Source organism: Neoarius graeffei, chromosome 2 (genome assembly GCF_027579695.1).
Source record: "Neoarius graeffei isolate fNeoGra1 chromosome 2, fNeoGra1.pri, whole genome shotgun sequence".
Taxonomy (NCBI): domain Eukaryota; kingdom Metazoa; phylum Chordata; class Actinopteri; order Siluriformes; family Ariidae; genus Neoarius; species Neoarius graeffei.
Genome location: NC_083570.1, coordinates 111860309 through 111873864, shown reverse-complemented (window position 1 = coordinate 111873864; position 13556 = coordinate 111860309). Strand labels below are relative to the sequence as shown.

The following is a 13556-nucleotide window of genomic DNA, read 5'->3' as shown; positions in this document are numbered from 1 at the left end:
TGTGAAGAATTGATCCAAGATCTCCTTGCTGGCGCCAAAGGATCTCAGTCTTCTGAGAAAGTATATTCTCTGCTGAACTTTGTTGCAAATGAAGTCCACATGTTGTGACCAGGAGAAGACACTGTCCACATATACTCCTAGGTATTTAAAAAATGCCGACTGCGTTATGGGTTTGTCCTGAATTATGACTGGGGCTGGTATGTTGAACCGTGCCAAAAATGACCTCCTCCGTTTTGATGGGATTCAAAGTAGTCAGCGTCCGAGAATTAACAGGAAGCCAATTACCGTCTGGAAGCCGGAGGCTTTTTTTTTTTTAATTAAAAGCTTCCATACAGATTTTTTAATTTTTTTAATTCCGAACTCATTTACACTTTCTGATTGTTATTTAAAGCAGTGGTTCTCCGGGATCATGAAGCACAACCATGAGACGTGGGTTTGTTTTTTGTTATGTTCATTTATCTTGGTGGACATCAAAATTTTACAATTTTTTTTTTTTTTTTAAATGGAAGAAAAAGGTGACACCACTACAAACCTGACGAGAAGGCCCCGCCCACCAAAACTCTCAGATCGGGCAAGTCAGGCATTAATCAGAGATACGACAAAGATAATACTGGAGGAGCTGCGAAGATCCACAGCGGAGATGGGAGTATCTGTCCGTAGGACCACTTTAAGCCGTACACTCCACAGAGTGGGGCTTTATAGAAGAGTGGTCAGAAAAAAAAAAAAAAGTCATTGCTTAAAGAAAGAAAAGAAAACAGGTTTGGAGTTTGCCCAACAGCATGTGGCAGACTCCACAAACTCATGGGAAGAAGATTCTCTGGTCAAATTAGACCAACATTGATCTTTTTGGCCATCATGGGAAACACCACGTGTGGTGCAAACCCAACACCATGAGAACACCATTCCTACAGTGAAGCATGGTGGTGGCAGCATCATGCCGTGGGGATATTTTTCATCTGCAGGGACAGGAAAGCTGGTCAGGACTGAAGGAAAGATGGATGGCACTAAATACAGGGCAATTCTGGAGGAAAACCTGTTTGAGTCAGCAATGAAGGTTCACGCTTGAGCAGGACAACGACCCTAAACATACTGCTAAAGCTACACTGGAATGGTTTAAAGTGAAACATTTAAATGTCTTGGAATGGCCTAATCAAAGCCCAGACCTCAATCCAACTGAGAATCTGTGGTATGACCTGAAGATTGCTGTACACCAACGCAACCCATCTAACTTGAAGGAGTTGGAGCAGTTTTGCCTTGACAAATGGGTAAAAATCCCACTGGCTAGATGTGCTAAGCTAATACAGACATACCCCAAGAGATTGGTGCTGGCCTCTTCTGCCCCTCAGACCTGCTTGATCCATCCTGGTGCCCTGTGTCTGGTCGGAGTTTTATCGCATCGCTCCTGTGGAGGACGGCCCCATGAGGACAGTTGCAAGTCACACCTGGAGGACGCTCTGGACTCTTACAGTAATGCTTTTATGGCTGAGGACTACAGTTGACTTGCTAACTTTAGGACTGCAGTTGTCATGAACAGTTTTGCACTCAAGTTCCCATCAATGAAGAGTTTATAACATCAACGAAACTGACTTCATGTTAAAACCGTTAAATGTTATAGTCATGCTGTCTGTTGTTGCACAAATGAGGATGGGTTCCCTTTTGAGTCTGGTTCCTCTTGAGGTTTCTTCCTCATGTCGTCTGAGGGAGTTTTTCCTTGCCACCGTCGCCACAGGCTTGCTCATTGGGGATAGATTAGGGATAAAATTAGCTCATGTTTTAAGTCGTTCAAATTCTGTAAAGCTGCTTTGCAACAATGTTTATTGTTAAAAGCGCTATACAAATAAACTTGACTTGAGATTGCAGCAAAAGGTGGCTCGACAAAAGCATTGACTTTGGGGGGTGAATACCTATGCACACTCCAGATTTCTGTTTTTTCATCTTTATTGTTTGTGTCACAATAAAACCGTTTGCACCTTTAAAGTGTTAGGCATGTTGTGTAAATCAAATGCTGCTAACCCCCCAAAAATCCATTTTAATTCCAGGGTGTAACGCGACAAACACCGAGGGGGGTGAATACTTTTGCAAGACACTATATTAGAGTGCGTTTAGAGATCAATCCAAACCTCAATAACTCGCAAAAAAATTGACTTAAATCCATGTTCTGTTGGTGGAAAGTTTAGGAATAAAACACTCAAACAGAATTTAGTTACATTTGAATATCTGAATAAGTGGATAATGCTGGGTTTGGGTTTTTTTTTGTTGTTTCCCAGATAAATCTGTATTAAAAGGGGTGTAAAAGCTGGAGAACAAAAACGGTCAAGTCCAGTCTGCTTCTTGGAGGTGGAAAGTGTTCGAGAAGGTACGGAGGACGGTATGACGCTCCAGGAAAGAGATTATCGAGAGTTCATTTGCTCCTGAACGACTGAACCACTCGGACAGATTCGAGTCAACGTATTCCAGAGGATACAGGTGTAGAAGAGTGAAGACCAACGGCACCGAGTCTTTACAGGATGTTCAGTGTGTGAAGGAGAGTCCTGAGATGAACAACCAGACAGCGTTTATGAGAACAGCAGCAGCTCTTCGGTACAGATCTACAGTATCCCAGGGAGGCTTGGGATTCAAAAATGGTAGGGTTTTTGGGGGAAGTCTAACTCTTTAGGGTGTCCACGTTGGACCACTAGAAGGCTCCAAGCAGACGTGGTCCAAGGCTGGGCAAATATTTTTTCAGAACTGGAATATAATGGTGGAAAAAAAGAAAATAAATAAATAAAAATATGAGTTGAAAATGCAGCTTAGTTTTTGATCAAAGCTCTGAAGAGGAAAATTACTAAGAGGTTATCACACTGAACAATAAACCTGCAGATGCTACGAAGACAGCGGGAGAACGAATCCAATTTTTAATCCAGATAATGATAAGGAGTAAATGATAATAAACGGATGCTATTAAACTCCGAGAGAGAGAGCGCGGGAGCGTTAGGGAATTCAGTAATGAAGAGAAACTGGCTTTCGTCAGTCTGCTATCCTTCGTGTCTGCACTGGTTTACCTTGCCGTAATAAGAGATTGCCTCTTTGTACTTCTCGATGATGTCCTCTGGACTCAGACAGTTCTTGGCTCGGCCGATCTCGCTGCTAGTGTCGGCGCTGATGCCGCTGCTGGACGTCAGAGCACCTGCAGAACAAACAAACCCATACACACAGTGAGGGATGGGGAGAAGAGACGAGACAATGAGAAACGCAACCTCAAAAAGAGGCGGCGTTAAAGAAGAATAGAAAAATTAAAGCCGCAAGCGGCCTCGACGGGCCCTCGCGCCAGCGGCCAAGGGGGGCGGGGGCATGCGTCCCCGCGAAAAACCTTCCACAGCTTCTTCGGGAAGAGACATTACAACCACAATGGCGACAAAGCACAGAATTGGACACATGGCAACAATAGGGTCTCGCACTGTATGGTGCTCGGGGCCTAAGAATAATAATAATTAAAGCCGCAAGCGGCCTCGACGGGCAGTCGCGCCAGCGGCCAAGGGGGGCGGGGGCATGCGTCCCCGCGAAAAACCTTCCACAGCTTCTTCGGCAAGAGACATTACTCCCACAATGGCGACAAAGCACAGAATTGGACACATGGCAACAATAGGGTCTCGCACTGTACGGTGCTCGGGGGGCGCTGTAGAGGCCCTGAGGCCTGCCTGGATCTGGGCTTCTGGTTCTCAGTAGCGGCGGCAGTCTAAGAAAAAGGAGCCAAATTTCGTGCATTGTCGACCATGGCAAGCGCCCCAATAAGGGTCTTGTAAAGAGTTTGCTTGCCAAGTTTGACAAATCAGAAGCTGCAATATCATTTTTGCCATAACCAGCACCCCCAGGGGCTAAAGTGCACAAAATTTGGCGTATATGTCAGGTGAGCTATGAAGAGTTTGCGTATGAAGTTTGATGACAATTGAGTAAATAGAAGATGAGATATAGATTTTTGAAGAATAAATTTTTAGGTTTTTCCCATGTCAGTAGGTGGCGCTATGCTGTACATGAGTGATTATGAGTTGGAAAAATAAGTGTCTACAACAGCAACGTACTATCACAAGGTAGTGGCATGAAGGAAAAGCATTATGGAATTATTAACCAAAAACCCGTTTTGGAGCAATTGCGTCGGCCAAAAACAGCGCCCCCCATGGACGAAAATTCCCAAAATGTGGTAGACGTGACATGGGAGGTAGTAAGAGGGTGGCCATGAAGTTTGACCAAATTTGAGGAAAGATTGGATTTTTTGCCCAAAAATAGCGCCCCCAGTGGCAAAAGTGCACAAAATTTGGCGTATATGTCAGGTGAGCTATGAAGAGTTTGCCTATCAAGTTTGATGACAATTGAGTAAATAGAAGATGAGAAATAGATTTTTGAAGAATAAATGTTTTGGTTTTTCCCATGTCAGTAGGTGGCGCTATGCTGTACATGAGCGATTATGAGTTGGAAAAATAAGGGTCCACAACAGCAACGTACTATCACAAGGTAGTGGTGTGAAGGAAAAGCATTATGGAATTATTTACCAAAAACCCGTTTTGGAGCAATTGCGTCGGCCAAAAACAGCGCCCCCCATGGACGAAAATTGCCAAAATGTGGTATACATGACATGGGCGGTAGTAAGAGGGTGGCCGTGAAGTTTGACCAAATTTGAGGAAAGATTGGAATTTTTGCCCAAAAATAGCGCCCCCAGTGGTGAAATATCACAGAAATTGGGTAACATGTCAGAAGCCCAATGAGTGATTTGCGTGTGAAGTATGAGCAGTTTTGAGCAATCAGAAGATTTGTTATGAATTTTTAAGCATGTAAAATTTTGCATCGAAAATTGATTGACGTATAACTTCTGAACGGTTTATCCTACGTGAAACGTATTTAGTAACTTTTGTCAGCCATGTCTGTAGATGATGTGTATCAAATTTGGTGACATTCCTATGAACGGTCTAGGAGGAGTTGCGCCGTATTCGTGGCCATGCATTTCGCACAAAAGTGAAATTACCTCACTTCCTGTTGGGCGTGGCTAATGAATTGGCATTACATTTTTGTCCGGCTTAGTGAGATACATATGCGTACCAAATGGCATGCCACTACTACAAACTACACGGCACCCAGGCACCTTAATGCGGGAGGCCAAAATCACAACGACTTAGGGGGCGCTATAGAGGCCCTGAGCCCCGGCCAAGTTTGGGCTTTTGGTTCTGAGTAGCGGTGGCAATTCTCGGAACTGGTGCCAAATTTGGTGCGTTTTCGCCCATGGCAAGCGCCCCGAAAATGGCCCAACAGCGGAGAAAAATAAAGAAGAAGAAGAAGAAGAAGACGGAAGAATAATAATAGTGAACTCTTACAAGAACAATAGGGCCTTCGCCCTATAGGGCTCGGGCCCTAACAAGACAAAAGACATGAAGATTAAAAAAAAGAGCTCAAATACAAAACAGGAGACGTAGAAAAGACAAAGTGGAAAGTGGAGACAAGTACAGGTGATGAGAGAATTTCTGAGATGTGGGATACAAAAAAAAGGGACAAGACGAGAAGAGAGAGACACGGAGACAATAGGAGAACTAGAAAGGCACTTGTTAGAGTAGAGCTCGTACCTCGGCCAAGGCACATAACATCAAACTCCCATCACTTGAACTGAGGAGAATACTAAAAGCTGTCCACCAAACTTCATCCAAATCCGTTTGCTACTTTGGGAACAGACAAAGTCCTGGATCCGATATGTTACAGATCTGGATGCGCGTCAAAATGTAATTAATTGTTCCTTGGCGCATGGCTCACCTTTCCAAGTTTCATCCAAATCCGTTCACTACTTTTTGAGTTACGTTGGGAACAGACAAATAAAGTCCTGGATCCGATATGTCACAGATCTGGATTTGCGTCAAAATTTAATTAATTGTTCCTTGGCGCATGGCTCACCTTTCCACCAAGTTTCATCCAAATCCGTTCACTACCTTGAGTTACACTGGAAACAGACAAATAAAGTCCTGGATCCGATATATTACAGATCCGGATTCGCGTCAAAATTTAATTAATTGTTCCTTGGCACATGGCTCACCTTTCCACCAAGTTTCATCCAAATCTGTTCACTACTTTTTGAGTTACGTTGGGAACAAAAACAAAAGGCAGAAATATAACGTTCAACAAACTTGGCAGAGGTAATAAACGAGAGATGAGAAAGATATGAAAACAAAATAAAGGAGTCTTGAAGAACCAGAAACAGAATTAAAAGGAAAAAAAAATGGTGAGAATAACAAAAAACACAACAAGAGAAGACAAGAACAGAGATGAGCAGACAACAAGAGAGAAAGATGAAAAGTAGAAAGCTGAGAATAAGAGCAGAGGTGGGGGAGGAGGAGGAAAAATGGGACGGGACAAGAAGAAACGAGAACATCCGAAAAGAGAGAATAAAAGGAAGAAATGTGGAATGAAAAATAGACAAATAAGAAAGGGATAGGAGATAAGTAGTAGCTTGAAAAAAGACAGATAATTAAAAAAAAAAACATTAGAAGAGAGACTAATTTACACATCAGACCTGTGAAAAACCTGAGAAACCAAAGGAGGAACAATGGGACGTGTTCTCATACACCGCACATGCTCTATGAACACAGACATGCTTCGATCACATCAAATCACAGTGACATTAACACGATACAATCACAGCACAGCATTTCTCCAACACGGTGCGTGTGCTCAAGCTGGAACACGGAGATATAGGTGCAGAGACGCTGGTGTGCGCACACTGAAGAAAACGAGCAGCACTGTTGGTCTACATCCACACGACAACGAGTTTTTTTTTTTTAAATATCGTGTCCGAATGGGCAACGGATCAGTAAAATATCAGGTACATATGGCAACGCAACGCTTGCTGAAAACGATGCAATACACACGCCACACCTCTACATGCGCTGTAAGACGGTCCCATCGGAGACACCAGAACAATAGAAGTACACGCATGCGCATAAACCCCTTCTTCTGTAGCATCAGCCACAAAGTTTTGATTATTAGTCAGTAGCATAAAATAGTATCTATTGTCTAAGACACTTACTTATATTTCATATTAAAACGTCGATGTAAATTAATACATAGAAAGCCTGGCCAGGCGCTGAACGTTCTTCTGCCTTCACTTTAAGAGAAATTCAGGGCGAGCATGAGCCTAGGTTCTTCCCTGTCACTGTCACACGCGCACACCTTCTCACTTCCTGTCCTATGGATATAGTCCCTTTAAATCACGTGCTCATTTTTTGAATGGAGACGCGGAAAGAGGAATGAATGGGGGTAGATGGAAGCCGGTACGCCAACATTCTGATATCCTCCAGAATTCTTTAATGGTCCGGAATAAATTGAACACTACACGTTGATGGATTACTTTGTTCTTCTACGCCCTTTTTGAGGAATGTATTGTCGGACTTAAACCAACATCTGAAGAGGCGAGATCGCTCCTTTTTTTTTTTCCCCCTATTTTCGCTGGCGGGTTTGTCATGTAGTTGTGACGTCATCGTAAACAAATCTGTTCTACTCATCCAGACGACTTCGCAACGGCACCGTTGCCAGATTTTTCCACTCTGGAACCCGTTCTCAAAAGATTTCTTTGTGGGTCACCCAGAACGCCGGTGCCGTGTGGACGCCAGGCCAAAACGATAAACAATTTTATCAGATTCACCTGAATCCGTTGCCGTGTGGACAGGGCCTTAGAGAGGTGTGTGATCAGATTGCGCGCGTGTGTGCGTTTTAACAAACAGCTGTGCAATCAGAGAGTCATTCAATACAAAAGAAAAAAAATAAAATCACCTGACATGATTGCTCATACTGCTTACGAAAAGAATTTAAATTTTGATAAATAAGGAACTCACTCCAGGCTGTGCAGTTAGACGAAAACAATCCAAAAAGGAGTGGTGTGATGTAACAGGTCACGCAGCGGAGTGCCACCAACCACCCAAACTGCACCGTCTGGAGTGTGCTATTCCTCAAACGCCCAAGATTGCAATATTTAGTTTATTAACATCCAAAACGCACGTTTTAACGGCTTCGACTTCAATATGACGTCAGACCCCCAAGAGGACAAGCTCGTTCCTGTTCTCACTCATGTTATAGCTTCAGTAAACAGTCGTACAAGTCCCTCTGTAGGAGCCGTTACTATAGAAACCGTAACATGACTACAGCACGAAGCCATCGCTCATGTTCCAGCCGTGAGTCCTTTTGAAGGGATTTTTATAAAGCATGTCACATTTTAATAATGATTCAGGGCTCAGTGTAGTCGGAATGGGGGGGGGGGGAGCCGATAAACTTGAAAGGATCTTTTTCCCTGCGTTCATGTCCAGACACGCCCCCGAATACGTACATACGAATATGCACATGCCTTCGCGCCTTAGTGCTCCGACTGGGGTGCGAATACATTCGGGTGTAGCATCAAGTGAAATCCAATGCAACAGGAAACACCCTTTCTGTGCCAAGTGTCACTAAAGAGCGATCTAAAAGACGAGCAGTGACTGTTTTGCTTTTCAGTGTGTAACGTTTTCTCAAGGTAACTAATACAACCGGGGGAAATATATTTAAAAATTAAAAAATAAATAAAAAACCCACCACCACCACCACACAATACTATACAACCCCGATTCCAAAAAAGTTGGGACAAAGTACAAATTGTAAATAAAAACAGAATGCAATAATTTACAAATCTCAAAAACTGATATTGTATTCACAATAGAACAGACAACATATCAAATGTCGAAAGTGAGACATTTTGAAATTTCATGCCAAATATTGGCTCATTTGAAATTTCATGACAGCAACACATCTCAAAAAAGTTGGGACAGGGGCAATAAGAGGCTGGAAAAGTTAAAGGTACAAAAAAGGAACAGCTGGAGGACCAAATTGCAACTCATTAGGTCAATTGGCAATAGGTCATTAACATGACTGGGTATAAAAAGAGCATCTTGGAGTGGCAGCGGCTCTCAGAAGTAAAGATGGGAAGAGGATCACCAATCCCCCTAATTCTGTGCCGACAAAATAGTGGAGCAATATCAGAAAGGAGTTCGAGAGTGTAAAATTGCAAAGAGTTTGAACACATCATCTACAGTGCATAATATCATCAAAAGATTCAGAGAATCTGGAAGAATCTCTGTGCGTAAGGGTCAAGGCCGGAAAACCATACTGGGTGCCCGTGATCTTCGGGCCCTTAGACGGCACTGCATCACATACAGGCATGCTTCTGTATTGGAAATCACAAAATGGGCTCAGGAATATTTCCAGAGAACATTATCTGTGAACACAATTCACCGTGCCATCCGCCGTTGCCAGCTAAAACTCTATAGTTCAAAGAAGAAGCCGTATCTAAACATGATCCAGAAGCGCAGACGTCTTCTCTGGGCCAAGGCTCATTTAAAATGGACTGTGGCAAAGTGGAAAACTGTTCTGTGGTCAGACGAATCAAAATTTGAAGTTCTTTATGGAAATCAGGGATGCCGTGTCATTCGGACTAAAGAGGAGAAGGACGACCCAAGTTATCATCAGCGCTCAGTTCAGAAGCCTGCATCTCTGATGGTATGGGGTTGCATTAGTGCGTGTGGCATGGGCAGCTTACACATCTGGAAAGACACCATCAATGCTGAAAGGTATATCCAGGTTCTAGAGCAACATATGCGCTCATCCAGATGACGTCTCTTTCAGGGAAGACCTTGCGTTTTCCAACATGACAATGCCAAACCACACACTGCATCAATTACAGCATCATGGCTGCGTAGAAGAAGGGTCCGGGTACTGAACTGGCCAGCCTGCAGTCCAGATCTTTCACCCATAGAAAACATTTGGCGCATCATAAAACGGAAGATACGACAAAAAAGACCTAAGACAGTTGAGCAACTAGAATCCTACATTAGACAAGAATGGGTTAACATTCCCATCCCTAAACTTGAGCAACTTGTCTCCTCAGTCCCCAGACGTTTACAGACTGTTGTAAAGAGAAAAGGGGATGTCTCACAGTGGGAAACATGGCCTTGTCCCAACTTTGAGGTGTGTTGTCATGAAATTTAAAAATCACCTAATTTTTCTCTTTAAATGATACATTTTCTCAATTTAAAACATGTGATATGTCATCTATGTTCTATTCTGAATAAAATATGGAACTTTGAAACTTCCACATCATTGCATTCCATTTTTATTTACAATTTGTACTTTGTCCCAACTTTTTTTGGAATCGGGGTTGTATTTCTATTTCAAGTTGCCGCCATGGAATATTCTCCAAATAAATACATTTCCCACATCATAAATCCTCATACTGAAGAGAATATGGTAACGCATCGACCCCATTTTTGATGGCTTTTGCGACCGCACATACAAAAACACCCGTGTACCACCACAGGAAACCCAATCCTAAGTGCAAGGCAACGTATCGCAAACGCTTGACCGCCAGACAACGAAATTTGTAGCTTAATTTCCATAAGATAGATGGGTTTTTAAATCCACCGCTTATTTTTTTAAAACAACGTGGGATTATTCACGAACGTGCATCTTTTACAGAAAATATTCTTCATGACGGTTTCATATAAAACGAGTTAAAACGGTTTTATTCGTCCAAAAACACAAACGGCCAAAACACACGGCTTTCGCAAAGTCTGTGTGTTACTCAGAGTCCTGATACATGTCTGCGCCGTGATTGCGCTCTAATCAGGAACAGGTGCATGGGAATTCAGGTGGATTTTGTGTCCTTGCAAATATTGCAAAGGTTTTTTTCCTTCATTATTCAAATTGTGTGATAATACAAGACTCTTTTCGGGCTTTGACGAAGGAAGTGTTTTCGGAAACGCCATCTTTGGCTGACTGCGCTGCTTTTGTTCTTTCACAGACGTCATCATGTATCCTGCGTCCACACCCTCCATGCCATTTGTTCCGACTCGAGAGTCTTTGACACGAGGGCGCCATTTTCTTCCTGACTTTTCTTGCCTTTCCTCTTTACACCTCAGCCATTTGTTTTTGGCAGCTCTGTGGCTGAACAATTTCACGCATGGCATTTTTGCAGCGTCCCTGGTGCAGGCTGAGCTGCGTCACACTTGATCCCGGAGATTTTTTTCGCTTTCGGCTCACTCGGTAGAGGCTTCGACCCTGATTTCTGTAAATCGGATTTAAAACGAATTGAAACTGACGAACATTTGGCTCCGCTTCGGTTGAAGAGCGACAGCTGGAATATCCTGTCTACAAGAACGTACTGTAGATTTCAAACAAACAAAACAATGAGCCATTAAACATGATCAAGTGAAAGACTTGCATTATGAATGCAGAAACAAAATAAACTGAATACATTTTACTCAGCAAGATGCACACCGTATTTTCTGGACTCGGAGTCACACCTCTATCGAAATTCTGAACGTTATGGATACTGTAGTGTTCGCTAGCTGCTGGATAGACAACGCTTCATGTCTACAAGTGTGTGACCATTTGACGTGCTTGTGTTTATCAGTGTGTGGCAAATAGTCTGGAAAATATGGTGGTTTAGATCATATACAGTGAATATTAAAAATAATAATAATTCTACACACCCCGTTAAAATGATCGTTTTTTCTGATGTATCAAAAAAAAAAAAAAAAAAAACATTTCCACGGCGTTAGATATACCTTGACAGCTCTTTGCCATTCCAAACCCACATTAATGATGTTACCCGGTCGGCCTACTTCCATCTTCGCAATGTTAACCGCTTCCATCCGTCCCTTACTTCCAATAGTGCTGCCATCTCCCGCCTAGACTACTGTAACTCCCTCCTCTTCGGTCTCCCCCACAAGTCCGTCCATAAGCTCCAGCTGGTCCAGAACTCAGCCGCTCTGATTGTCTCCAGAACTCCATCCGTCAATCACATCACTCCTGTTCTCCGACAACTCCACTGGCTTCCTGTCAAATTTTGCAGAGACTTTAAAATCCTGCTCCACACTTTCAAGGCCATCCACAACCTCGCCCCCCCAATACCTCTCAGACCTTCTCCACATCAACACTCAGGTCAGCCTCCTCCATCAGCCCTCACTGTGCCCTCTGCCCACCACGGGGTCCAGAGCCTTCAGCCGCTCTGCCCCTCGCCTCTGGAACTCCCTCCCACCTGACATCAGGAACATGAACTCTATCAATCTTCAAAACCCGTTGAAAAACCCACCTTTTCAAACTCACTATGACTTGTCATCCGCTGCTGCTGCTTTCTGATTTGACTGCATTTATACTGTTGTCTTTTTTGCTCCTTTTATTGTTGTTTATGTGTATCGTGAGGCGACCTTGAGTGTCCTGAAAGGCGCCTTAAATAAAATGTATTATTTATACCATGGAGCACAGTGAAGACCGGCATCAAGAAGTGGAGAAAATATGGGACGACAGGGACATTGCCGAGAACTGGACGTCCCTCCAAAATTGATGGTAAGACAAGACGGAAACTGGTCAGGGAGGCTGCCGAGAGGCCTACAGCAACACTGAAGGAGCTGCAGGAGTTTCTGGCAAGTACTGGTTGTGTACTACATGTGACAACAATCTCTGGTATTCTCCATATGTCTGGACTATGAGGTCGGGTCAAAGAAAAACATCCAGGCCCGGCTAAATTTTGCAAATGTGTTCTGGTCTGATGAAACCAAGGTTGAACTTTTTGGCCACAATTCCAAAAAGTATGTTTGGCGCAAAAACACTGCGCATCACCAAAAGAACACCATACCCACGGTGAAGCATGGTGGTGGCAGCATCATGATTTGGGGTTGTTTTTCTTCAGCTAGAACAGGGGCTTTAGTCAAGGCGGAGGGAATTATCAACAGTTCTACCAGTAAATACCAGTCAATTTTGGCCTAAAACCTTCAGGTGTCTGCTAGAAAGATGAAGCTGAAGAGGAATTTCATCTTTCAGCACGACAATGACCCCAAAAAAGTTTTGGCCCAGACCTAAATCCGATTCCAAATCTGTGGGGTGACCTGAACAGGGCTGTGCGCAAGACACGCCCTCACAATCTGACAGATTTGAAGCGCTTTTGCAAGGAAGAGTGAGCAAATATTACTAAGTCTAGACGTGGCAGGCTGATAGACTCCGACCCAAAAAGACTGAACGCTGTCATTAAAGTAAAAGCTGCTTCAACAAAGTACTAGTTTAAGGGTGTGCACACTTGAGGCCAATTTATGCTGACAACCCAGTCCTCGCAGATAGCGTCTGCGTAGCCCCCCCACCTTTGCAGACGCTCTGCGCGCACCTCCCAAAAATTGTGACCACCGCAGAAGCCTCGCAGACAGCGTCGCAGACAAAAGGGCTCTGATTGGTCCACTCTACATCCGCTGTACACGCACTTCCGCTTCCCTACTTTCCCGGTTTGTTTTCACGACCGCCATTTTTAAAAACACGAGCGAAGATGGAGCAGCACGAAGAACGGTTGATCGAGGAAGTACGGACATCTATACGACTCCAGTTCTAGTCATTATAAGTAACCGGAGGATAAACACTTCACTAACCACACCCACCAACTACTCCTAGCGATTTCGCGACTTCGCGCCCCCTTGCGTTGTGGCGGTGAATAACGTCGCGCACGCCTATTACTCCCCGCTCAACGATAAATTACA

The 13556-nt window shown here is 43.7% G+C and overlaps 1 protein-coding gene across 3 annotated transcripts in view; it reads right to left on the bottom strand.

Moving 5' to 3' along the window:
- trappc9 (trafficking protein particle complex subunit 9) overlaps positions 1-13556 on the bottom strand; it is a 448582-nt gene that overhangs the window by 413405 nt on the left and 21621 nt on the right. For all 3 annotated transcript variants that reach the window (XM_060915374.1, XM_060915376.1, XM_060915375.1), the window contains exon 5: positions 3042-3166. In XM_060915374.1, the coding sequence (XP_060771357.1) occupies positions 3042-3166 (125 nt within the window). The remainder of the gene's footprint in view (positions 1-3041; positions 3167-13556) is intronic.